We start from the raw sequence: 24,002 nt of genomic DNA, 5'->3' as shown, positions 1-24,002 counted from the left end.
ATTCCTGGTCTGGGAAAAGCAATGATTCTAGCAATAATGCAGTTGCAGAAAGTTGCGGATGTCTTATTCAAGTGACTCTCAGCACCTCTTCAATCACATTTTTAATGAATGTCACATAAGAATTCACATTTCATGGTGTACTTTCCCTGGTGTTTATTATTTTTAATTATGAAAAAGAAAGGATGAAGTAACAGTTTAGAAACAAGCATCCCAAGTGCTAGTCTTTTCTAGGCTATGTACAATTTTGAAAATTAGAAAGAAGGCCATAATTTCCAAACATGGGAGCCAAAAGCTAAGCAATTAAATCCACAACTAGACACCATCCACAGCCCCATTTTTCCAATATGCTTACATGCACAGAGCCCACTGCTTTCAAAGATTGTTGCAGGCAGGTGTGCAGCACCTCTGAAAATCTACGTATGAACAGAGGGGCCTACATTTTTGCACCCAACTTTGAAAATGTTGGTCTACATTTCTCTGCAGCCTTTATAGGGCTTGACAATCCCACTAGCAGGATGACTTCTATAAATATCTGTGAAGTAATTTGCAAGGTAGGATGTTTGTTGCTAAGTACATGCCACAAGATATAATTCAGATCTTTTCCTCAGAAGTGCTTATCGATACAACATTCCCCTTCATGTTTATTCTGCAGGTCTAAGACATATGCTGTTACACGAAATCTTGAAGACTTAGCTGCCACTAAGATGACGCCAGTTCTTCTACCTGAGGCAGTGCCTGACATAATGAAGCTGTCCTTCGATTCAGGTTCAAGCGAGAGTGATAAAATAAGGGTAACATATATTGGATTTTGAACACTCCTTTTGTTTTTTTGATCGGTGTAAGATTATCTCCTTTAACCAGAAGTGAATTTGTATTAATGATTTCTGACCCGTTATTTTTTTCAAAATGAGTCAAGTACAACCTTTGGACAAAAATAACCGAACAGTAATGATATAACAAAAATCTGGAATTTAACCACAATGTCAGGCTAACATAATTGTTTTTAGAAACCATAACATTGTCTTGAATAATTAATTTTTGCAATTTCCTATGGGAAAGGCCCACAACTCTTTAAATGCATTGTAACTCTCATGTAGCCTTCCTGTAAATTAACAGAGGGTTACAAAATGTTCCATGCGTCGATGGGTGGATTATTCAACAAGTAGACCTGAAATCTGATGTTGAGGAACGGGACATTTCTGGTTCAGGGATGAATGTCTGTTTTTGTGACAAGTCAAGTGATTGAATATAATTCCATTTGTGAGACATAGTTTTCAGTAACGGCTTCCTAGTCCAGCATCTTTGTGATGCTCTAGTAATGTATAGGAGACACAATGGCCCTGTGGAGAATTCCTCCAATGCAAGAGCAACAAGGGATGGCACACACAACACTGTACTGTCCTCCTCACAGCCTCTGCCAGAGGGGTATGTTGGCAATTGGTTCATGGGTGGGATGGGGGTCCAAAGGAGAGTGGCCATAGTGCTTTGCTGTGGCAAAGCCTGTAGGCAATCATGGGGAGGCTGCTATAAATACTCCTGGGGGCATTCCGCGTCAAAAAATGAAAAATTCTGCACATAATATTTTCAAATTCTGCAAAATTCTGCATATTTTATTTGTCAAAATAACCCAATATAATCACACCAGTTTCAAATATTTTTGGTCATTTATTTCAAAGTACCTATCGGCAAGTTTGTGTGTAACAGACAAAAAAAAGATTCAGAAAATGTTTTTTGACAAATAGATTACTTACTATGCATATTCATACAGAACTCTGAGTAATAATTAGTTTAAACTACAATACAGAACCGTATTTCCCACACCCTCCAGAAGCAGAGCAAAGGCTGGGGGGAGTCAGAGGTAACAGAGGATCTGAGTGAGAGGGAAATAATTGCTGAGAAGAAGCCTGGGTGTGAACTTGGAGGGTTGTTGGGTATGGGTAGGAAAAGTATTGAACGGGGGGCAGAGAGAGGGACTGTTAGGGAGCTTCCCCCATACAGATCCTGGCTGGCCTCCTCCATTCAATCAGGCACATGTGTCCCTGAACCACCACTTAAGACACCCACTCCCCACATCCCCATGTGTCCTTGCACCCTCTGTCCACATGTGTCTCCCCAACTGCACTCAGACATCTACTCTCCCCACCTCCATGTGGCCCTGCACCCCCGCCTCATCCCCATGTGTCTCTATGCCCCCACTCAGACACCCTATGTCCCTATGTAGCGCTGCACCCCCTCCCCCATCACCATGTAGCCCTGCAGCTCCCTTCCCCATGGCCCTACACCTCCACTCTCATTCAACCCCTGCCCCAGTCTATCCTCCCCCACTAGCCCTTATGAGCCCTTGTCTGACCCCGCCAGCATTCACGCTGTCTGTCTCCTCATAGCTCCTGTCGCCTGACCTGGTCTGCTGTGAAGAAGGCTCTTTTCTTCCTTAGCTGGCTGGGAGCTGCTGCTGTGTTCTAGTGCCACAGCGCACTCTGGTGGGAAAAAGGTGGAACTGCCGAAGTTATTGTCTGCTGGGAGCTGCTGCCTTCTGTTGCCACAGCGCCCTCTGGTGGACAAAAGGAGAACTGCAACAAGTTCTCGGCAGAAGCTTTTTTCTGTTCAAAAAATTAAACCTATGCATGGCTTATTAATTATGCATGCATGCAGTGGTGCAGAATTTCCCCAGGAGTATATAAGGTAGAGCAGCCCCTGTGGCACTGAAACGAGCTGAATCCTTCTAGTCTATGTCTCTCTGCTGCATCTGCGGAGAGCTGCAGCACCCAATCTGTCCCTGACTGCTGAACTGACGCTAAATGAACAGTAACTAAATGATAAGCCTAACTTGGATGATTCCCAGCATAGTTGAAATTTACCTACAAAAGAAAGAGCTACCATTAAAAGCTCTATTTTTAGAGTATGCCTCTGACAACTCAGGAATCTTGTCAGGCAGTCCACAAAAATGTGAAGTATTTACTCATTTCTGAAAAAGTAAAATTGATTGTAAACCTTTTACTGCATTTAAAGAGGCACTATGCACCTGGCTGGTGGAAAGTCATGGTTCTGTTCCTGTAGCTGTTAGCTTCATTGCTCAGGGAAACCATAAATTGCATTGCACAGATTTAGTTCCAACCTCTTAACTGTAATTCAGTGCGTCCTTTGGAACCATTGTTTGCCCTATATGGAATGCTTAAGGGAAGCACTTTCTAATGTCATCCACTTTGGCCATCTAGGAGATATTTGTGGCTTTCTTAGCTGATGAATCCTGTAGTCCTTACTAGAACCCTATCAAGGCAAATGCTCCATTGACTTGAGTAAGGGCTCCACAGTTTGGCTCAATGTTTATTGTAGGACAGAATTCCATACTATAAATTTCTTTTTGTCTAGAACTTCTACAGTCATTATAGGGTTACCGAGATACTGGGATTCAGTGAACACAGCTTGAATCACTGAACAAACAAAGCAAAATAAACTAATTAGCACAATTAGGTGGAACTCTATTTTCCAGCATTAAATCCTGATGCTCCTTCCCCTTCTATTCTAAATAGATACCATAAACATGAGATGACATGGCCTGTTTGACCAGCTGACAAAAGGGTCATTCCATGTCAGACAACCAGAATCTCAAGCAAATCAATTAATCACCTCTATAAAACATACAGGAATCTATTCTTAAAACAGGAGACTTAACAATTTGATGGTATTTTTTATTATTGGCATCACAGAATCTAACGTCGACATGTGTTTATTACACAACAGGGTAGACTGTCTTCAGAAATCATTTCAACAGGAAATATCTATTCAGCTGGACAATCATCCCAACAGAAAGTACCATCTGTTCGTTCCATGTGCTTCAATGCAAGTACATTTGGAGTTGAAATTTGCACAGAAAGAAAAAGTGTGAATGCTGCATTTATCAGAAAGGCTCCTCTCTATTATCTGGTCGGGGAGAATGCTTTTAAACTTACCTGCAAACCAGGTAAATACTATTGTCTTGAGAGAAACTAATAAATATTTGTCTATCTTAGGTACTTTCATGGCCCCTATTATCTTAGTATCTCAGCACCTTACAATATTTAATATATTTATCGTCATGACACCCCAGAGAGACTAAATGACTAGCACATGGTCATACATGAAATCTGTAACAGAGAAAGATATTGAGCAAAGGTTTCCCAAGTCCCAGGCTAGTGGCCTGAACTCTGAACCATCCTTTAACTATCCAGAGGCAAGCACAATATCTAATTAATTAATAATAAACACAAAAATTCATGTTAATTTGTCAAGACCGATATGGCAACAAATGTGTAATTCTCTTATCAGAGTTGTTGCCAAGAAAGGCACTGCCAATAAACTCTGGTCAAAAAAGCAATTTATTCCAGTGACCTGGATGTGCTGACTGAATTATCTGCAATTTTTTATTCACTTGAAATGAATCTAGCGTCATGCTCAACACTGAAAAATGTATGTAAGTTCAATTTGCATGACACACTATTGAAGTCACGAAATACCAGAAATATCCATTTTCACCAAATGCAAATATAACTGCAAAAAAAAAATGTTGCTTTATCTCCCACATACAATATAAAAGCAGAAATTGGCACATTCTGGGCTATTGTAGTCCTCTACTGCTATTAATAACAAAAAACAGGAACAATACTGTTATACAATACTATGGCTAGTGTAGTCCTCTGCTACTATTAATAATAATAACCAGCAACAGTGATATTAATTGCCATGTAATGTCAGTCCATACAGAGTCATCAATTGAGAAAATACAAGTAACAATCCAAGCAGGTGCTCAGGCTGCTGCAAAAATGGTGCGTTTAGTAACATTCGACGACGCGGAAACTGAACTGGCTTCTGGCAAAGAGGCAATTAAAAAACTGAAGAAAATCCTTGATGATCCCACAGCCCAGACCCAGGTACTTATCTAATATATACCCTTCTAGAGTTGCAGAGGACAATATACACACACTTAGTACGCTCTTAATAGTAAATAAAGTGACAATAACAAGGCAAACTTAGTACTTTAGATCGTATAGGAAATAAAACATCATACAGTATTAACTTCAGTCATGCATAATTCTATACACGGTAACTTCTACTCATAGTCATCTAAATGTATTGGTTTAGAGCACCATCCCATGCGGACATCACTAAAACATGTTCTAAACAGAGCTGAAGTTTCTATTTCGGGACTAGACTTTGCTTTCTGAAGGACTGCAGAAAGACTTCTTTCTCTCAGAAGAGCATTTTACGTAAAAACTTCCGCAAGTGAACAGAATAATAATTGTCTTTCTCTGCTCATGTCTTCTACTAGGGAAAATCATTCATTATCCGAAAAGGCAGAAAATCATCATCCAGCTCTAGCAGCAGCAGCAGCAGCAGCAACAGCAGCTCCAGCTCATCCAGCAGCCAGTCCAGCAGTGATTCTCAGCGTAAGACCGGTGACCGGATAAATCTGAAGAAAGATGTATCTTCCTTTGACGATTCACTGGGCCCACCAAGCAAACAGCAGAAGGGGCAACAAGAACATGAGCAGAAATGGCCCCGCAGCAAAGGGCATTCTAAAACCAAAGTAAAGCAGTTATCTCCATTTGGGAAAAGCAGCAGCAGCAGCAGCAGCAGCAGCAGCAGTAGCAGCAGCAGCAGCAAAGCTGTTGGAGGAAGATATACGGCTAAGACACATTCTAAGAAGCCACCTACTGTACACGCTACTAGTGCTGATGAAGAGAGAGGTTTTCATGAGAAGAAATATTCCAAGGCTGCACGCAAACAGCAGAGCAGCTCTAGCAGCAGCAGCAGTAGCAGCAGCAGTGAAACCACCACCGGCAGACCCAGCAGCAGCAGCAGCAGCAGCAGTGAAAATGCTGATAAAACTCACTACGATGCTAAAAAGCGTTCCAAGGAGTGGTATCCTTTCAGCAAAACCGATAGAAAAGATGAGAGGAAATATGCTAAGTCTCAATGGACCAGTCGCAGCAGTTATGACTCATCTGAGGATTGGGTAACCATTTTTAATGTATCATAGTTGAATGTGATATGATTCTTGTTGAATCATTGCAGGCAATAATTTGTTTTGGAATTTTGCAGGAACAGCACGTTCCAGAAATGTACCGACTCCGCTTCAAGTCCCATTTGGTAAGTCCAATATTTAAGTGTTTACTTTAATGAGCATTAAACTAAGAAGTGAAGCAGATATTCGAGCAAACCCATATGGCTACGTGCCAGGAAGACTGACAATAGATGCTGATTTTGAGCTGAGGCAGCTAGTGAGAAAAATTCAGAGAGAAGAGGGAAAATATTCACATAGTGTTCATTGATCTTTGCCCAAGTTCCCAGAAAGGTCGTCTGAAGGTATGCGAAGGAGAAAATGATACCGAATTTTGTGTGCAGCTTGTTCAAGCCATATATGTAGGTGCAACGTCAACAGTCAGAATTTCCTAGTAGTGAAAGAGAACGATCGGTAAAGGTGGGAGTGAATCAGGGATCAGCACTGAGCCCTTCTTGTTTATCCTCATCCTGGATACCCTTACGAGGAACATACAAAAGAAGGAAGCACTTTGGTGCACTTTTTTTGCAGATTATATCATTCTACGCAGTGAGGAGAAAGATAGTTTAGAAGAGGATCTTTATAAATAGAGAGATGTGTAGGAGAGACGGACTCAAAATAAGCAGAGGAAAAGCAATATATGGTATGTAATTTTAATAACGTGACCCCTGAAGAATTATTCCTACAACTAGATGGACAGACAACACCAAAACCACAAAATGTCAAGTATCTGGGTTCCAGAAAATGAGGAAGTAGAGGGTGAAATTAGAGCTAGGGTAATAAATGCCTGGCTCAAATGGAGATAGATAAGTGGTGTAATATGTGGCAGGAAGATACCAGTAAGATTAAAAGGGAGTCTATAAAACTAGTCCATCCAGTATTAAGGTCTGGCACTGTGGGTTGGGCTTCAAAGAAGAAATATGAGCAAGTGACCTGTTCCACAGAAAACCGTAAATGTTGAGATGGATGAGTGGCATAAGTAAGAAAGACCACATGAGGAATGTGTATGTTTGAGACATTTGTACGAGAGTCCAACAGATGAAGAATGAAGGAAATAGAGAGGCTGGCTAAAGGAAAAGTTGTGGGATGTCATAAGGGAAGACGTTAGCATGTGATGAGATAGAGGATATGGCATTAAACAGAGCACTTCGAAGGGAGAGGACTTGTAGAGCAGTTACTGGGAAGATAGGAGGAGAAAAATGACTTTTATGTTCATTTCACATGGACATTCTGAAGAGTGAGTGACCCCAAATAATTTAATACCCAATGTCAGAATGTGAAGAATACTATGGTGTCATCTAGAGCAGCCACAGTGGACTGATAATCATTTTTATTATTGATAATATTATTATAATACCTGCCTATTGCTGTTGCCCTAGAAGCCTCAACAAGATCAAGGCTATTCTGAGTTAGGTGGTGTAGAACCATATAGTAAATAACAAGCAGGCATGGCGTGGCGGGGGGGGAGGGAAGGAGAAAGGGATAATAAAATGATAAGATATTTTAGCACAGACTAGCTATGTGCAGAATTCTTAGACAATCAGTAGCAGTAATAAGAGCTTGCCACCTACCTAGACACTATCAGAAGGCAGATTCTGTGTGCATCACAGCAGAGGTGTACTTAAATGAGGTAGTTAAATGAGGATAATGTGGTGGCTTTATGGATTTTTCCTGTAAAGTTCTTGTTATTAGGGCTGGTCACAAAATAGGAGAACGGTTTTGTGAAATTTATAATGAAAAAATCCTGCCCTTTTTCATACAAATAAAATATTTTTAACCAGCTCTAGTTTTATAATCAGATGTTACACTGCTTAGGTACCTCCGTGTGACCTAGTATCTGATTACTGACCCAAGAGTTTCCAGTTAGGAGAGGGAGTTATCATGATAAGAGCTGGATTTGTCCATATACACCTCTACCTGTTCTTGGGAGCCAAAAAATCTTACCATGTTATAAGTGAAACCATTTATATCAAACTTGCTTTGATCCACCGGAGTGTGCTGCCCCCCGCCCCCCACGGAGCGATGCTTTACCGCATTATATCCAAATTCATGTTATATCGGGTCATGTTATATCGAGGTAGAGGTGTACCTATCCTACAGTCTTTCACCTGTTTCTCTTCTACAGAATCCAGATCAGGCGGCGTCAAGTAGCTCATCATCATCATCTTCCCCTCAGTCAGGCAGCAGCAGCAGCAGCTCCAGTGACAGGAGCAGCAGCAGCACCAGAGAGAGTAGCAGTAGCAGCAGGAACAGCAGCAGCAGCAGCAGTAGCAGCAGCAGCAGCAGCAGCAGCAGTGATTCTAGCTTTGCACATGAGGTGAAATTTTGTCTTTGCCTGGGAATTAGACTGTGTAAGGGGCACTGTTGACCTTGCCTGTGCCTCTAGCCATTAACCTCAATGAGCCATTGCTCCCCAGAAAATGCCCTACAGGGAGATCTTTTTTTTTACAAGCTGAAAACCAGAAATGATTTCTTTCCTGTAAAAAATTGTGACAAAGATTTTTAAAGTTCCTTTCTTGACTAAATTTTTCAATATTTTTTTTGGAGTTTTCAGCAGTCAAAAACTTTCAAAGAAAAGTTTCCTTTTGGGTGGCTAGAAATGAAAAGATTTTCAATTTTTTAATGAAAACTCCAAAATTAAAATTTTTGGTGAAAATGTCCATGTCATTGATAAGGTATTTTCCATCAAAAACTGTTTTGACAGAAAATTTTCAACCAGCTCTACTGAAAAACACAACTTAGGCATGTGTCCTATGTAATTTATATAGTCATCAAGAGCTATGAAAAAAACCCACCTATTCATTTAAATATTAAATCCTGGTCTTGCAACGCTTACTCTCCAGAGTAGAGCCACGGAAGTCATCAGTGTAAGTCCAGTGTAACAGAGACAAAATCTGGCCATGTGCTCAGTAAAACTGATCCATTACTTTTAGGGAGAAACAAACGTTTCCATAAGCATCAGTTAGCTCACTAACTGTTCACAATCCTTAGTATGGTATTCTGAATCCATTCCAAGTAAATGTATCTTAATAATAATATACCAGCCTGGCCAACTACATAGTGAAATATCCAAAGGATTCATAATATTGTATGAATACTGCAATTAATAAGAAACTCACAACTGTCATTATGGTTCAGAGGAGTGGCTTCTGAATGAATATATTGCTATGGTAATATCCAATGTTCTAGAAATCTATTAAATATTAAAAATAATACACAAAATCTTAATAAGTCCATTGACATGTCTTAAGTAAGTTGTGGATCTTGTGTCAAGACACAGGGGCAGCTCTAGACATTTCGCCGCCTCAAGCATGGCGGCATGCCGCAGGGGACGCTCTGCCGGTCGCCGGTACTGCGGCTCTGGTGGACTTCCCACAGGACTAGTGGACCCCCGACCGGCAGAGCACCCCCATGGCATGCCCCCGCCCCTGTCAAGACAACTGCATCTTTTTAAAATTCTTTATTCTACTGAAATAAAAAAAGAGATTAACCCACCAAAACTTACTCTGAAATAACAATCAGAGTCTGGAACTATGTTCCTTCTCAACCAGCCCAGACTCTGTACTGCTGTATGGCTATCGGTGCAGTATAAAATGAATCCAACAGTCACCACTGAATATACATGTGCATTTAAGCATTGCCATTTTTGTTTTGTTTTTCAGCCCAATTTCCTGGGAGACGTACTTCCACCTGGGCTCACCATTGTGGCTCGGGCAGTTAGGAGTGACAACAAAAATCAAGGTTACCAAGCCACAGCATATATTAACTCTGCTGCTGCCAGAGTCGATATACAGCTGGTTGTGGTTCAGCTGGCTGAAACTAACTGGAAGGCGTGTGCTGATTCTGTAGTATTGCCTCTCAAAGCACAGGTAAAGATACAACTAGCTCATCAAGTTAGAGCGTTAAAAGGCCCCCAGGTATCAAATAACCAGATGGCTGTGCTGATTAGAGATAGTCAAACAAGGAAGACAAATTTTCCGCAAATATTTTTCAGGAAAATTTTGAATTTTTGAAAAAATTCAACCCTCTTTATAAGCCTTCTGAAAAACAGGAAAATAAATTTGTGAAATTTTTCAAAATTTGTTTGCAAAACATTTGTAGCGAAAGTATGAAAATATGAAAATGTTTGACAAGCTCAAGTACCAATTTGCAACAGCGGAGGATCTGGCTCATTCCTTTCTTTACACATGCATTTCAAATGACAGCCTCTTCAAATGTTGTATGCAGCATAGTTGTTATGTTGGTCCAAGGATATTAGAGAAACAAAGTGTTCCATCTTGCATTTGGCTATGCTCCTCAGAGTACCTTTCCCAGAGTTGAAGAAGAGCTCTGTGTGGCTCAAAAGCTTGTCTTTCACACCAGCAGAAATTGGTTCAATACAAATTTTACCTCACCCACCTTGCCATTTCAAGGACATTGTGTTTCCTTCTTTCCATATAAGAGAGGTGCTGAAGTCTTGCTGGATGTTCAGTGGATGCCTGAAAGCATTGGAATTAGGGCACTGTGTCTGCAGTTTCTATTTTCAAGCCTCTCTGTACAGCAATGCCCACATGCCCCAGTTGTGTATGCCTTCATTTGCAGAGCTATGTACATGTATAGTGATCTCCAGACTTCTGCATTTTGTGGCTGCAGTTTCAAGATTTCATCAGAATTGTCAGTAGTGAAAATTGTTTATCTTTACAAAACCAGACATTTTTGTAAAAGTGAAATTTCTAAAGGAGCATGCCATTTCTTTTTTAAATATACAGATTGATGATGAATTGCAAAATGTAATGAATCTCAGCAAAATGTCACACTGTAGAATTCTAGGTCATGTTTCAGTGCAAGATTTTGAATGTTCAAAATGGGAACATTGTTTGGCCTACCACCCTTCCCATTCCATATTCCTCCAAATGCAGCCAAAGCTCCTCCAAAAGTATATTTAGTGAATGAGTTAGGAGCTTTGAAGACTTCACTGAAGTTTCATGAAGAGATCATGTATTTTGATATGATGACAGAATTTTTTATATGATTTCATTTCCAAAATTCTAATTATTTTTTCTCTTCCTCATGAAGGCCAGGTTCAGGTGGGGCAAGGAATGCCGGGAGTATAGAATTGAAGCAAGAGCTTCCACAGGCCAAATTTCAAGGAATCCAGCCGTACAGGTGAAGGTGTCTTGGACAAAACTTCCATCCTGGATAAGGAGGACAACTATAACGTATGCAGTCTGCTACCTTGTCAGTTATTGTGGTGGTCTTGTTACATTGGTTACATTATGAAAGTTCTGAGTATGTCACATCTTGTGTATCTCTAGAGCTATGGAATTTGTTCCTGGAATAGCATTCCTGATGGGCTTCTCAGAAGTGTATCAGAAAAATCCTTCTCAGGAGTTTGTAGTAAGAGCAGTTGCAACTTCACCACGGACAATTAATACAGTTGTAAAGGCTCCTGGGGTATGTGGGACTTTTGTTTGTTTGTTTTTCCATATATACTTTCTAGTTGTATAGTTTGACTTTGGGTAATACATCTAGGCTAATTCTGAGAAAGAAAAATGCAGAATCTGACCTCTTACACGAGCTACCGTAGATCTTGAAAACACGGGGCTTGATCCTATAGTGTGCCATAAAGCACAAGATAAAAACGTGATCAGAATTACTTGACGTTCTTGGGAACTCGATGCTTTCATAATGAAAGAACCACCAACTCCACAGAACCAACTCACTCTGGCCTGCAGAGTAATGCCCAAAGGGGACGCCTTTAGCCAAATGCTTCATTTGTATGTGGAGGGTAGCACCGAAGCTGATATCGCCTCAGATAAGCCCATCCTGCCCACACATTGCTTGTTTTTATCCTGGACTCTCAGGAGTATGGGGAATGTGACTTACAAAGGATGCATTGAGGAAGACTATGGCTAGTGCTTAATCTTACTTACACCTATATGCTGTCTGGTGCTGGAGTCCTACAGCCCAGTGCTTCTTGCAGTCCATTATTGACTGATCAAACCTTGCAACTCCCAAATGAAGCACTCCTCTGAACAAACAAGAAGGGCTATGTTTTGCCAGCAGCCTGCACAGATGTAGTCTGTAGACTCCAACTGATTAATTGGTCTTTGTCCACTAAATCCCTCTGCATCTTTATGAAAAATGTCCCCTGGTGGGTCTGGTGTAATTTAACAACAGCTTGGCTTTCCATAAAGGAAGTAAGTGTGTCCTTAACCTACCCTTGTACTTCAATTTTCCAGGGTGTTTTCATATGTGATAATGAGGGAGTGGTGTATGACCTGTTTATCTAGATATATTTAATGTGTCTTTCACTATGGTATGCAAACTTAACCAAAAATCACATCAAGCCAACTTTCATTCTGTAAGATTGCCAGCTAACACATACTATTTAGTCTGCTGTACCTAGTTGCAGTGGGGCAGGATAAGGCACAGATAACTTATTATTCAGCCACCCTGTGGTGTGGTGGTTTGTTTGGTTCGGTTTTTCATTTTAAGGAAGTCATTTGACAATACCGTAAACATCATCTGTTCATCTTAATTCCCTATCTCTTTAAATGATCGTTTAAAGAGAATCTCAAGTGATAATAAAATAAAAGGTTTCAGAGTAGCAGCCATGTTAGTCTTTATCTGCAAGTATTCCTATTCTTTTTAATAAAATAAAAGATAATGAGCTCATAAAAATATATATGTTAGGTCTGAGTGCCCACAATGTCCCGGGAAGACTGTAATGACTCCAGTTATACAAATACATATTTAGGGAATTTTTAACAAGGGGGGTCTTTTTGCCTGTATGATTGACCAAATTGTATGACTAAACATATCCTAAAGCATTTTCATTGCTTATTTTTCAGCTAACCTTTTACTATGAGGCTTTCCCACTTCCATTTGCTTTGCCTGTGAGCCCACCTCCAGCTTCTCAAGCTCAAGAAGTGACTGCTTGGAATTTCCTTTCAGAAATATCTTCACTGATAGCTAAAGAAGATCAATGTAAATGTTACTTCAGTACTGGTCTAGTCCCTGATAAATGAGCAATGGTTATTTATAGTAGCTAAAATTTGGCCCCTCCAGTGATTCTGTCTCCTGTCAGCTTTGGGCTTGGTTTTTTTAAGCAGTGTTCTTCTGGGGAAACTTGGCAACTCTTATCTTTACCCTTACCCCAACCACAGGAGATGCCTTCTCAGCAGTTGTTGGAAGGGGCGCAGGGAGTTCAGGTCTGTTTGCATGGTTTGGAATTCATGGGTTTCACACAGAGATCCCAAGTGGCTACAAGCACTGTAAACTCTGTCCTTTGTCGCTTCCAAGAGGCTGTCATCCCCACCACGAGAGGGATGACCTGTGGATAGGGCAGGGACATGAGTTTTCCAATCCGATTTATTTTCCTTAGAAGGGAGACTTCATGATTTTCAGTAGGACTTGGTCTGTCTAATTCTAATGATACTTATTACAAACAGTGGCAAAATTTGGAGAAATGCTACTAGTTTTTGTCATGGATTCAGCTCTTAGCTTCTCAGGAATGTAACAGTAACAGAGTCTTTAAAATGAGAGGCTTCAGAGTAGCAGCCGTGTTAGTCTGTATCCGCAAAAAGAACAAGAGTACTTGTGGCACCTTAGAGACTAACAAATTTATTTCAGCATGAGCTTTCGTGAGCTACAGCTCACTTCTTCAGATGCACAGAATGGAACACACAGACAGGCAGATATTTTACTAATATCGAGAGAACATGAAAAGATGATATAGCATACCAACAGAAAGAGTCTAATCATTTGAGATGAGCTATCGTCAGCAGGGGAAAAAAAAACTTTGAAGTGAAATAGATGACCACATAGAAGGTGAGGAGAACTTAACATAGGAAATAGATCAGTAGGTAAGACCGCACATTCCCAGTCTCTGTTATGGCTGGAGTTAATTGTGTCTGAATTGTATCAATTTGAGTTCAGCAGTCTCTCTGTGGAGCTCTGCTTTTTGAAGTTTTTTGTTGCATAAACTGTCACCTCAAAGTCTGTCACTGAGTGGTAGAGAAGGTTGAAGTGTTACTCCCACTGGTTTTTTGAATGTTATGAATTCCTGATGTCAAGATTGTGGTCCATTTATTCTTTTGCGAAAGACTGCCGTTTGGCCAATGTACAGTCTACCAGTGTACAATGATCATCTACCTCATGTGATATATGCCATCAGTGTGCCAGCAATGCCTCCTGGCCATGTACATTGGCCAAACCAGACAGTCTCTTCACGAAAAGAATAAATGGACACAAATACTGATCATCAGAATCATAACATTCAAAAACCAGTGGGAGAACACTTCAGCCTCTCACCCACTCAGTGACAGACTTGAAGGTGGCAGTTTTGCAACCAAAAAACTTCAAAACAGACTCCAGAGAGGACTGCTGAACTCAAATTAGTATACAAATTAACAAATTAACTCAGGCCTTAACAGAGACTGGAATGGCTGGGTCATTACACTACTTGAATCTATTTCCTATGTATAGTTCTCCTCACACTTCTATCGGTTATCTTAATTATCACTTCAAAGTTTTTTTTTCCCGCTGGCATAGCTCATCTCAATTGACTAGACTCTCTGTTTGGTATGCATACTTCCATCTTTTCATGTTCTCTGTATGTATAAATATCTCCTGTCTGTGTGTTCCATTCTGTGCATCTGAAGAAGTGAGCTGTAGCTCACGAAAGCTCATGCTGAAATAAATTTGTTAGTCTCTAAGATGCCACAAGTACTCTTGTTCTTTTTAAAATGAGACTATCACTAGATGGTTTGTTTTCAGCTGCTTATCAAAAAAGGTGATGGGTATACAACAGTATAATTCCACACTGGTTGATCATTTTATGTTGCTGCCGTGCCGTTCTTAAGTATGTGTACTTAGGCTGAGATTTTAAAAGCTGCCAAGAAGATTTGGCTGTCCAATTCCCATTGATTTTAATGGGAACTGCCCATTCAGACCTCGTGGGCAGCTTTCAAAATCTCCATGACAATCTCCAAAGCACAGTTGCATCTGCCATTTATTTTTATTGTTGTTTTTCAGCCACGTGTGAAGTGAGGGAAGAAAACTTCAAAACATTTGACAAAGTGAAGTACAAATGTTCATTCAATAAAGACTGCAACCTTGTAGTAGCTCAAGACTGCACTGCTCACCCCAAATTCATTGTCTCGACAAGAAAAGTCAATTCACGCTCTTCCTCCAGGGAGGTGTACATCAATATTAGTTCATCGTAAGTGTAATCATTCTTGAGTCTCTATATAGACTTTTAGAAAGTTAGTTTACATTTTGTTCCATTGGAAAAAATGATGGATACTTTTTAAATCATAATACCAGCAATCCTCTTCTGCCCTCCAGTCTCGCTCTTCAGTTTCTTAGGTAATGCTTATCAACAGCCCCCACGCAGCTACCTCCTTGGGCTTCTCATTTCCAGGAAAGTGCTGAACCAGAGCCCTAAACCCAACCAGTGTTGAACTTTGGGGGCATATTCAAAATTTGGATGCTGAAGCTGGGGCTGGGGCTGTGTTGGTAATTTACATCAATGTTCCCACAGTTAAATGCATTTGTTTTCTTCTTTCAAGAAGCGTCAGACTCTCTCTTTCTCCGTCTTCCTCTATCCTCGTGTATTACAATGATGGGCCAGTGTTAACGCGCAGCAAAAAGTATCAAAATAAAAGAGGTACAGTGTGTTACTCACCTTTCCAGGGATTATTTAGAAATTAAATATTTACAGGAACATAGAATCATAGAATTGTAGGATTGGAAGGGTTCTCGAGCGGTTATCTGGTCTAGCCCCTGCACTCATGGCAGGACTAAATATTATCTAGGCCAAAATATTTTACAAGCTTAATGAGGATTTCGAGGTGTAAAAAATAATTGTGTATCAATACTAAGAAAAACTATGCACCTGATACTCCTGTGACTTACTTTGGTTTTACATACATGACTTCAACTGCCATACTCTTAATTTTCACTAATAAGTGAATCAGGTCCATTATTATATTGATTTGTATTGTGTGCTTGCCACTGTAAAGCATAAGAATTAATCCTCTCCTGAAATGTGAAGCATTTTGCATTCAAAGCTGCTTGAATATGTTGGTACTTCTTTATATGTAGGTGCAATGCCATGATAATGAACATCATAGAGGAAGCTAGATATTTAGGACCAGATCTTCAGCTGGTGTAAATCAGGCTAGCTCTGCTGACTAGACAGAAAAGTCAATGACAGCTATGTAGATCAAGAGAAGCAGCATTTTGCAAATAAAAAGGAAAAAAATTCTTATTTCTCACCTCACCTCTTCACAAAAAATGTGTTCAGATGGAAATAGTAAATAGTCATTGTAAATGAAAATTAATGATTATCTCTGAGATTAGATAATTTCTTTACTATTTCAAAAGTAGAGGAACCACCTGTAAATTGTTGTATCTTTTTACAGAAAACATTCTAATTTATAGAAATGAAACAACAGTTGTTGTAGAAGCTCCAGACCAAGGGCTGGCGAATGTGACTTTTGATGGCTCGACACTTAAGGTACTTCTGAATCTGTTATATTACTAGCCTTCTTCTCTTTTACACCTTGGCATTGTAATGGGCCAACACAGTAGCATCGAGAGAAAAGATGTGTTATCTTTATAGGTTACTGTCGTTTCATGGATGAGAGGAAGGACCTGTGGTATTTGTGGAAACAATGATGGACAAAAGCAAAATGAACTCCTCCAGCCCAATCGTAGGCTGGCGCACAGCTGCTCAGCTTTTGTCCATTCATGGGTACTGGTAGAAGAAACCTGCGCTGAAGGTCAGTAGATTTGAAAACAATTTCTACTTAAAATATCAGAGGGGTAGCCGTGTTAGTCTGGATCTGTAAAAGCAGCAGAGAATCCTGTGGCACCTTATAGACTAACAGACGTTTTGGAGTGTGAGCTTTCGTGGGTGAATACCCACTTTTCGACGCAGTAGTGACCAGTCTTTGTTAGTCAATTTGACACCACAAGCTCTGGACTAAAAAAGACTGTGATGGCTTGCCAATTACAGAACAGTTTCTCTCCCTGGTGTTTCACACTCTACTGCTAGAACAGGGCCCCATCCTCCCTGATTGAACTAACCTCGTTATCTCTAGCTTGCTTGCTAGCATATATATACCTACCCCTGGAAATTTCCACTACCTGCGTCTGACGAAGTGGGTATTCACCCACGAAAGCTCACGCTCCAAAACGTCTGTTAGTCTATAAGGTGCCACAGGATTCTCTGCTGCTTCTACTTAAAATGTCATTTCCCCCTAAAAATACAAAAAGTAAAAAAGAAACGTATACCTGAAAATAAGAAGGACCGCTGTTGTCATTCATTTTGTTTACATAACTAATCATTAGTTAAAACTCTCCAATGAATCTGAAGTGTTGAATACTCTGTATTCAAGTGAAGACCACCTCCTCACATTCAGTTAATTACCAGAGGCTTGATTCTGCCATATACTTAAGTAGTTCCTTAATCCATGATTGGTAAAATCAGACCCTGTCTTTCTCCCACTGAAGTCAGTGGAAGTTTTACCGCTGATTTGCTTCAGAGCAGGAGCATGCACTAAATCAGCTCGCTCTCTGTAGACTTAATTTAATCAAACAAACTACATACGTTATAAACAGCCCACAGAGAATTTTAGTACATTGGGCCAGATCCTCAGCTGGGGTAGACTGGCATAGCACCATTGACTTCAATTCCATTTTACCCCATCAGAGGATCTGGATAGAAAGGGTGGGGGAGGGGGCATGTTGGGAAATACTCTTACTTTATAAGTGTGTCTCCTTGCATATATTTATAATAATACTACACTCCCTCCAACAGTGCGGTATTTTCATTTACTTTGGGCCTGTAAAGAGTCTCAATAGAGTCAAATTGACTTTTTCTATTGATTTTAGTGGCAGCATGATCATACCCATAAGCATGTCAGGAAACAAGATGGCACGTGGGATCTTGTGAATGTTAATAATCCTTTTAGTGCTGATAATTGTAGCATTATAAAAAATCATCCAATACAACAGTTGGTCTTGATATCATTATGTAAATGGTGCCATTACTTATGCACTCACAAACAACTGACATGTTTCCTAATGTAATTCAGCAGTCCCTGTTCTCACACAGCACCTATTCTTAATAGCTTTCCGACCTAAGAGGTGCTATTTCTAAAAGAGTGGACTATAGGATTTCATTTGGGCCATACTATGCCATGAGTTTTTAAACACAACTCCCGCTTCAAAAAATCAGTTTTCCCCAGTAACTATGGTCGTGATCTTGCCACCTTTACTGTTATGAAAATGGATGACTGGGGAGTTGTACTTAAAAACTGAGGAGAAAATATGGACTTTTCTTATTGTAAGGAAAGATTAGAACCTTCGTATTCCTTAGGGTTTAACTACTTTTTCTTTTTCCTCTTAGGGTGTAAACTGCAACGCCGCTATGTGAAACTGAAGGGACATCCTGTTATTGATGGAAAGGAATCTACATGTTACTCTGTTGACAAGATACTGCAGTGTATGAGAGGCTGTACTCCAACTGAGAAAACCTCAGTTAAAGTTGGCTTCTCCTGTTTCCCAAAAGGTAGGATTTTTTTTGTTTTACTTTCTTTGTCATATACCAGAGGAGCTCTGTCAGATCAGTTAGTCAAGATATAGCACAGCACCACACAGACCCCCTACTAGCCCACCTGGCTTTCAGAGCTAGAAGCCTATGTGGATTATTTGGAAGATAATATTGTCTGAAAAAAATCTTAGGGATGGTAAAAGGGGCAGCAGTGACCAATAAAAATGTGTCATGCCTTCCAGATGTTCAGGGGCGGCTCCAGGCCTCAGCACACCAAGCATGTGCTTGGGGCGGCAAGTCGCTGAGGGGGTGCTCTGCCGGCACCGCGAGGGCGGCAGGCAGGCTGTCTCCAACGGTTTGCCTGCTGGGGGGTCCACTGGTCCCGCGGCTTTGGAGGCACTGAAGGAGGTCCTCCGAAGCTGCGGGACCAGTGGACCCTCCGCTGGCAAACCGCTGGAGGCGCAATGCTTGGAGCGGCAAAATCCCTAGAGCCACCCCTGCAGATGTTTCACTGAGTTGTGATAAGCCACAAAAAGTCCTTTTAGTCACATTGCAATCTGCTATTTCATGTAGACCAAGATGAGAAAAGCAACTGAAGGTCAGTCATGTAATGTGACATGACTGCAGTGTGATTAGGCTGCCATGCTCTGCCCATGTGCAATGCATCAGCAAAAAACATATCGCTAAGGTGTTCTCCAGACTATTTCAGAAAACAGCTTGGTTTTGAAGGTATTTAACTCTCAGACACATCAGATTTTTAAAAAGCATGGACCTGATTCTGTTTTCACTTAAATCAGCTTGACACTAGTGCAACTCCATTGTCTGAATTCACACAAGTGTGAAAGGAGAATCAGGCCTCATGTCTACAGAGTTTCTTCTTGTCTGGTGCATTACTTCCAAATCCTTAAATATACAGGAATTGATCACACAACTCACACATACCATAGCAGTAAATAGTTCTGCCACCTACCAGTACAGCTCTGTTCCGCATGTTAACCTTCTGGGCCAGCACCTCAGCTGGTGTAAACTGACATAGCTCCATAGAACTCAGTTTACACCAGAAGAACCACCTAGTATTCTCTGACTGATTTTAAACAGTGTTCCTAAAGATCATCATGCTTTGCTGATATTATTAGAATTCCCAATATGCCGAAGCAGTTCATGAAAACATTGGGTATATATCTCTTCAGTAGGCAGCCCAGCTCACACAACCAATAAGAAAAGTAACACAGTGCGATTACTAATAGCATACTGACAGCACCATGTGATGTGACTAGATGAATCCTTTTAAGAAATGAAAAGACACCCTCAACGCCAAGCTATCTCTAAAATCTGGTCATATCCATGTTTCACAGATTTTCTTTTGTGTCTATGTTCCATATCTGTGAAGTGTCATCACCCTAGGCCACTCACTGCTTCCGATTACTAGACTATAATAAACTTGTCTCATTCTCACACCAAATGAAAAGAAGAAAATCAGCCAAATCAATCGTCATAGTCACTGATGCTTGCACAGCAGCTGCAGGTTTCTCTGGTTCATTTACTGAATCTCAGACACAGGAGCCCACTACCACCTCTGCTTCTTGCTCTTTTGTCAAGGTTTTTATTATTATTATTATTATTATTTTCCTGAGGAGGAAGAAGGTAGAGGATGCCATTGGTGTTCTTCAGTAACATGATTGCTTTTCCTCAGGCTGGGAATCAACAGCATTACAATGGAACTCTTTAAGAGATGTCCTTTTTTTGTTTTTGTTTGATGGGCTAGATAAGTAGCAGCAGAAGCAGAGATGGTAACACAATCCTCTCTCCCAGGTTCATAAAATGAACTCCTATATATGTGGGCAAAATTCTTTTCTCAGCTCCACACAGGGAGAACTCAGCCCTGATACTCTGCTCCTCACAATGTGGGAGCCCACATCACTGACAGCAATGGGAGGCCAACGCATGTAGGGTGAGCATAATATCAGGGAAGTTACTGCTGTGCAGAACTGAGGGGAAAATTTCCCCCTATTGCCCTAGAAATCTGTGGCCAAATCCTGCAGTTTATACTTCAGGCAAGTTTGCCTGATGGACCAGATCCTACAAATTCTTACTCACTTGCATCGTAGTTACTCAGGTACGCAGTTCCTTTGATGCCACTGAGACTGTTTGCAGCAGTAAGGACTACTTATGTGGCTAAAGGCTGCAAAAATTTAGAAGACCAAGGCATGAGAAAAAGCTAAGCAAAAGCAAATCAAAACCAAACTCTTTAGGGTTTCTCATTTTCTAGCTTTAAACTATTAAATATTTAATAACAAACAGCTCAAACATCATGCTAGGATAATATGTTTTGTAGTTCTTTATACAAAACCTGTGGGTCAGGTTGGTCAGAGAGGTGTAATTCCACCAAATTGTGCATTAACATTTCATTCATTGAGTATGGATGACTGATACAGCCAAAACCCATACAAACAGTTTCGGATTTTCTCTTGGCATAATATAGTATGTTGTAAATATATTGCCCATATATCTGACAAAACAACTAGAGATAAAATTATGGAAGCTTGGCACATTCTACTTAGGCAAACAACCTAAATGCGGGTTCTAATATTCTTCCATATGCAATGTTAAACCTCCAACCAGCTCAGAATGTTTATTGGGAGGATGAATATTATTATTCCATTTAGATTATTTCAGCAGTAGGGGGTTATGATATAATAAAGTTGCTGTTGATAAAGCAACCTGGTAAGGTTAATACTGAAACTGACATTGCTCTGCCAGTTTGGAGAATATATGGAAAACTTTAATTAGAAGTTTATGATCCTCTGAAAATTCTCCAAAGGGCTTATCCTTCAGAACGAACTTAAACAGAGAGCGGAAATACCATCCCACCCATTCCACCCCCATAGGCAGCGATAACGTGAAAAGAGATGGCTGATGTGCTTTTCTACAGAGTGCTCCTATTTAAAGCTCAGTCACATCCAGCACTTCTACAAGCTCCTGCTTTCTACATTTGTGCATCATGAAATTCAATTCATTTTGTTTTCGGGAGGTATTATAGTAATTACACCACAGATGAAAATCCTGCTCCGAGTAAATAGGTCAGTCAGAGGTCAATGGCGGAGGCAGGATTGGACCCATATTCTTTGTCTGGTGAAAGAGTTGGCAGCCATCAAAATAATATTGCCTTGGAATATTTTCAAGTGTTAATTTGCTTGATGTTGGTTAATGTGGCTTTGCTTTTCTGACAGATTCTGCTGTGAGCCTGTCTGACTGGCAAAGGAGCAGTGACAGGAAACATGCAGCTGAGGACATCGTGGAGTCTGTGGATGCTGACATTGACTGTTCCTGCACTGACGACTGTAGTTCATCTTAATACTTTAGCAATTTGCTATAATCACCCAAATGATTGAATAGCTGGACAGCTGCAAGGGGAATGCAATAGCTGCAGTAAAATATTAAAAAAAATGCTTTAAAAATAGGTAAGCCTAATGCATTACGTACAAAGTCAAATGCATTATGTACAATACGCGCTGCTTAATAAATATGTTGCTCATTAAATAAGTATCCAGATCTCTTTTTCTCCCCTCCTTCTTATCAACAAAGCAATCAAGCCAAGTATAATATTCTGGATCTTTTTATCTGGAATATAATTACACTGGTCTTCTCTCTTAAAATTATGTTCACTGGGTGATGAGAGGAAAACAGGATTATGGCTATTTCTAACATTCTATTATATAAAGGATTTCATAATTTAGCATACTAAAGATACAGTACACAATTGTTTTCATTTATGTTTTCTAGTAAAAAGGAAAAACCTGTGCTTCAAAACTGTTCTGTAAAAAAATATTTCACTCCCAGCAAGAGCATTAGCTTTAGTATACAGTTCAAAAGAATGACTTGAACTGCTAGGCTCCCACAGTAGCTTTCCAGAGAGCCAATGTGTGTGACACAGTCCCCATTTTGATTTAAATTTAAAAGAGTGTGATGTTAGTTCATAGGCTGCCAGAATAAAAAGGAACTTTTTCCGTTGGTCATTTCCTGTGGTACATCCACGAAATTCGTGCTTATAAACACTTTTTTAGGAAACTATTAGTAAAACACCAAGTAAAATTACAAAAAGAATGACAGAAAAATATGATACAAATGACAACAACACCCATACATCACATATCTAAAATAAAGGCCAATCGTAAGGGCTAGATTCTGTCTGGCATGTGAATAGTCGTAACCAAAGAATTTGTTCAGACAACTATTTAATGTTGATCCTCAATTTTCCCATCAACTCCATTCAGTCTAGGAACAATAACATCAGTTCTCCTGCTACATTTTAATTTGTAATACAGTGTTCAGAAGATGTTCCCTATCCTTCCTTGAAGAACCTCTGCCTCAATCCAAATCCATGTTATTTGCTAGTTCCTCAGTAGAGTTCCACTGCCAAAGGGTAGATGAAGCATCTTACACTCCTCCTCCCATTACAATCACAAAGTACAGGCTGAGCTACTGTCAGCTCCTCCATTTGTGGTAATTTTGCTCTCACTTTAATGCGCTCACTACTGGGCCCACTGTCTCTAATTCCAAATCATCTTGCCTCGTAAGCCACCTGTTTATGAAAGGGCAACTTTCTTCCAGTAAACCAGTCCAAATAAAACAAAGATAGTGAAGAGAAATGTTAACAGGAGCTTTAATGATCAAAAGGCATTTGATAAAAACCAAATACTCTTTACCATTATGAATTAATTCCATTTTGAATAGACCATGCCCTCTACATACAGATACCAGAGTAATCAGCACTGATCAAACTGGTATCTGCAGTATCAAAAAAATATAAGCCCCTGTTACGTCAGCTAAATGAGAACTCCTTCCCCTGGAAGTAAGACACAGGGTGTTTATAATCAGAGGAACCAACCTCAAGGGAGGAAACTCAATCACATATACTAAGCCAGTGTATTACATAATGGCAACACAGTAATGCCATAAATCACGGCAAATGCAGAGAGTGTTATGTTCCTGTCTTGGGATAGCAGCCTCATATCTACAAGTGCAACAAAGAGAAGACACTGAAAATGCATTTCCCTGTGTATAGCGCCCACTTAAATAAAATTTACCAAATTAGGCAGACTATACTGTACTGCCTGAAATGATAAATGCTCATCCTCAGTGATGGAGGGCGGAGCCTTGAGTATTCAGTGCTCAACCCTAGTAACAACTGCAGGCCAGTCACCTGACTTAAGGTCAGGCTGCTAGTGATGAGTAGAAGGGAGCCTGAAGCGCAGAAACAGGAAGACCATGCTGCTACTTTAAACTTTTTTTGTTAACCTTCTTCTGCACTCAGGTGCACTAAAATGAGTCCCACCACCTTCAGTGGGAGTTGACCCCAAGCATCCGAGGACAGAGGTTAGCTCAGCAGCTTGTGACAGGCAACACGTATCATTGTTTCAC

The 24,002-nt window shown here is 40.3% G+C and overlaps 1 protein-coding gene across 1 annotated transcript in view; it reads left to right on the top strand.

The window, feature by feature from the left end:
- Positions 1 to 22,085, top strand: part of LOC116814923 (vitellogenin-1-like) — a 59,396-nt gene extending 37,311 nt beyond the window's left edge. The window contains exons 21-36 of the mRNA XM_075068246.1: positions 653 to 791; positions 3,742 to 3,961; positions 4,732 to 4,907; positions 5,306 to 5,992; positions 6,079 to 6,126; positions 8,163 to 8,354; positions 9,700 to 9,906; positions 11,093 to 11,235; positions 11,332 to 11,470; positions 12,871 to 13,006; positions 15,056 to 15,242; positions 15,592 to 15,689; positions 16,447 to 16,541; positions 16,647 to 16,806; positions 18,438 to 18,599; positions 21,812 to 22,085. Coding sequence (XP_074924347.1) covers positions 653 to 791; positions 3,742 to 3,961; positions 4,732 to 4,907; positions 5,306 to 5,992; positions 6,079 to 6,126; positions 8,163 to 8,354; positions 9,700 to 9,906; positions 11,093 to 11,235; positions 11,332 to 11,470; positions 12,871 to 13,006; positions 15,056 to 15,242; positions 15,592 to 15,689; positions 16,447 to 16,541; positions 16,647 to 16,806; positions 18,438 to 18,599; positions 21,812 to 21,936 — 2,914 coding nt within the window. The 3' untranslated portion in view covers positions 21,937 to 22,085. The remainder of the gene's footprint in view (positions 1 to 652; positions 792 to 3,741; positions 3,962 to 4,731; positions 4,908 to 5,305; positions 5,993 to 6,078; positions 6,127 to 8,162; positions 8,355 to 9,699; positions 9,907 to 11,092; positions 11,236 to 11,331; positions 11,471 to 12,870; positions 13,007 to 15,055; positions 15,243 to 15,591; positions 15,690 to 16,446; positions 16,542 to 16,646; positions 16,807 to 18,437; positions 18,600 to 21,811) is intronic.
- Positions 22,086 to 24,002: the final 1,917 nt, after the last annotated feature.

Source organism: Chelonoidis abingdonii, chromosome 7, assembly GCF_003597395.2.
Source record: "Chelonoidis abingdonii isolate Lonesome George chromosome 7, CheloAbing_2.0, whole genome shotgun sequence".
In the NCBI taxonomy this organism is placed as follows: domain Eukaryota; kingdom Metazoa; phylum Chordata; order Testudines; family Testudinidae; genus Chelonoidis; species Chelonoidis abingdonii.
This window is presented reverse-complemented; position numbering and strand designations above follow the sequence as displayed.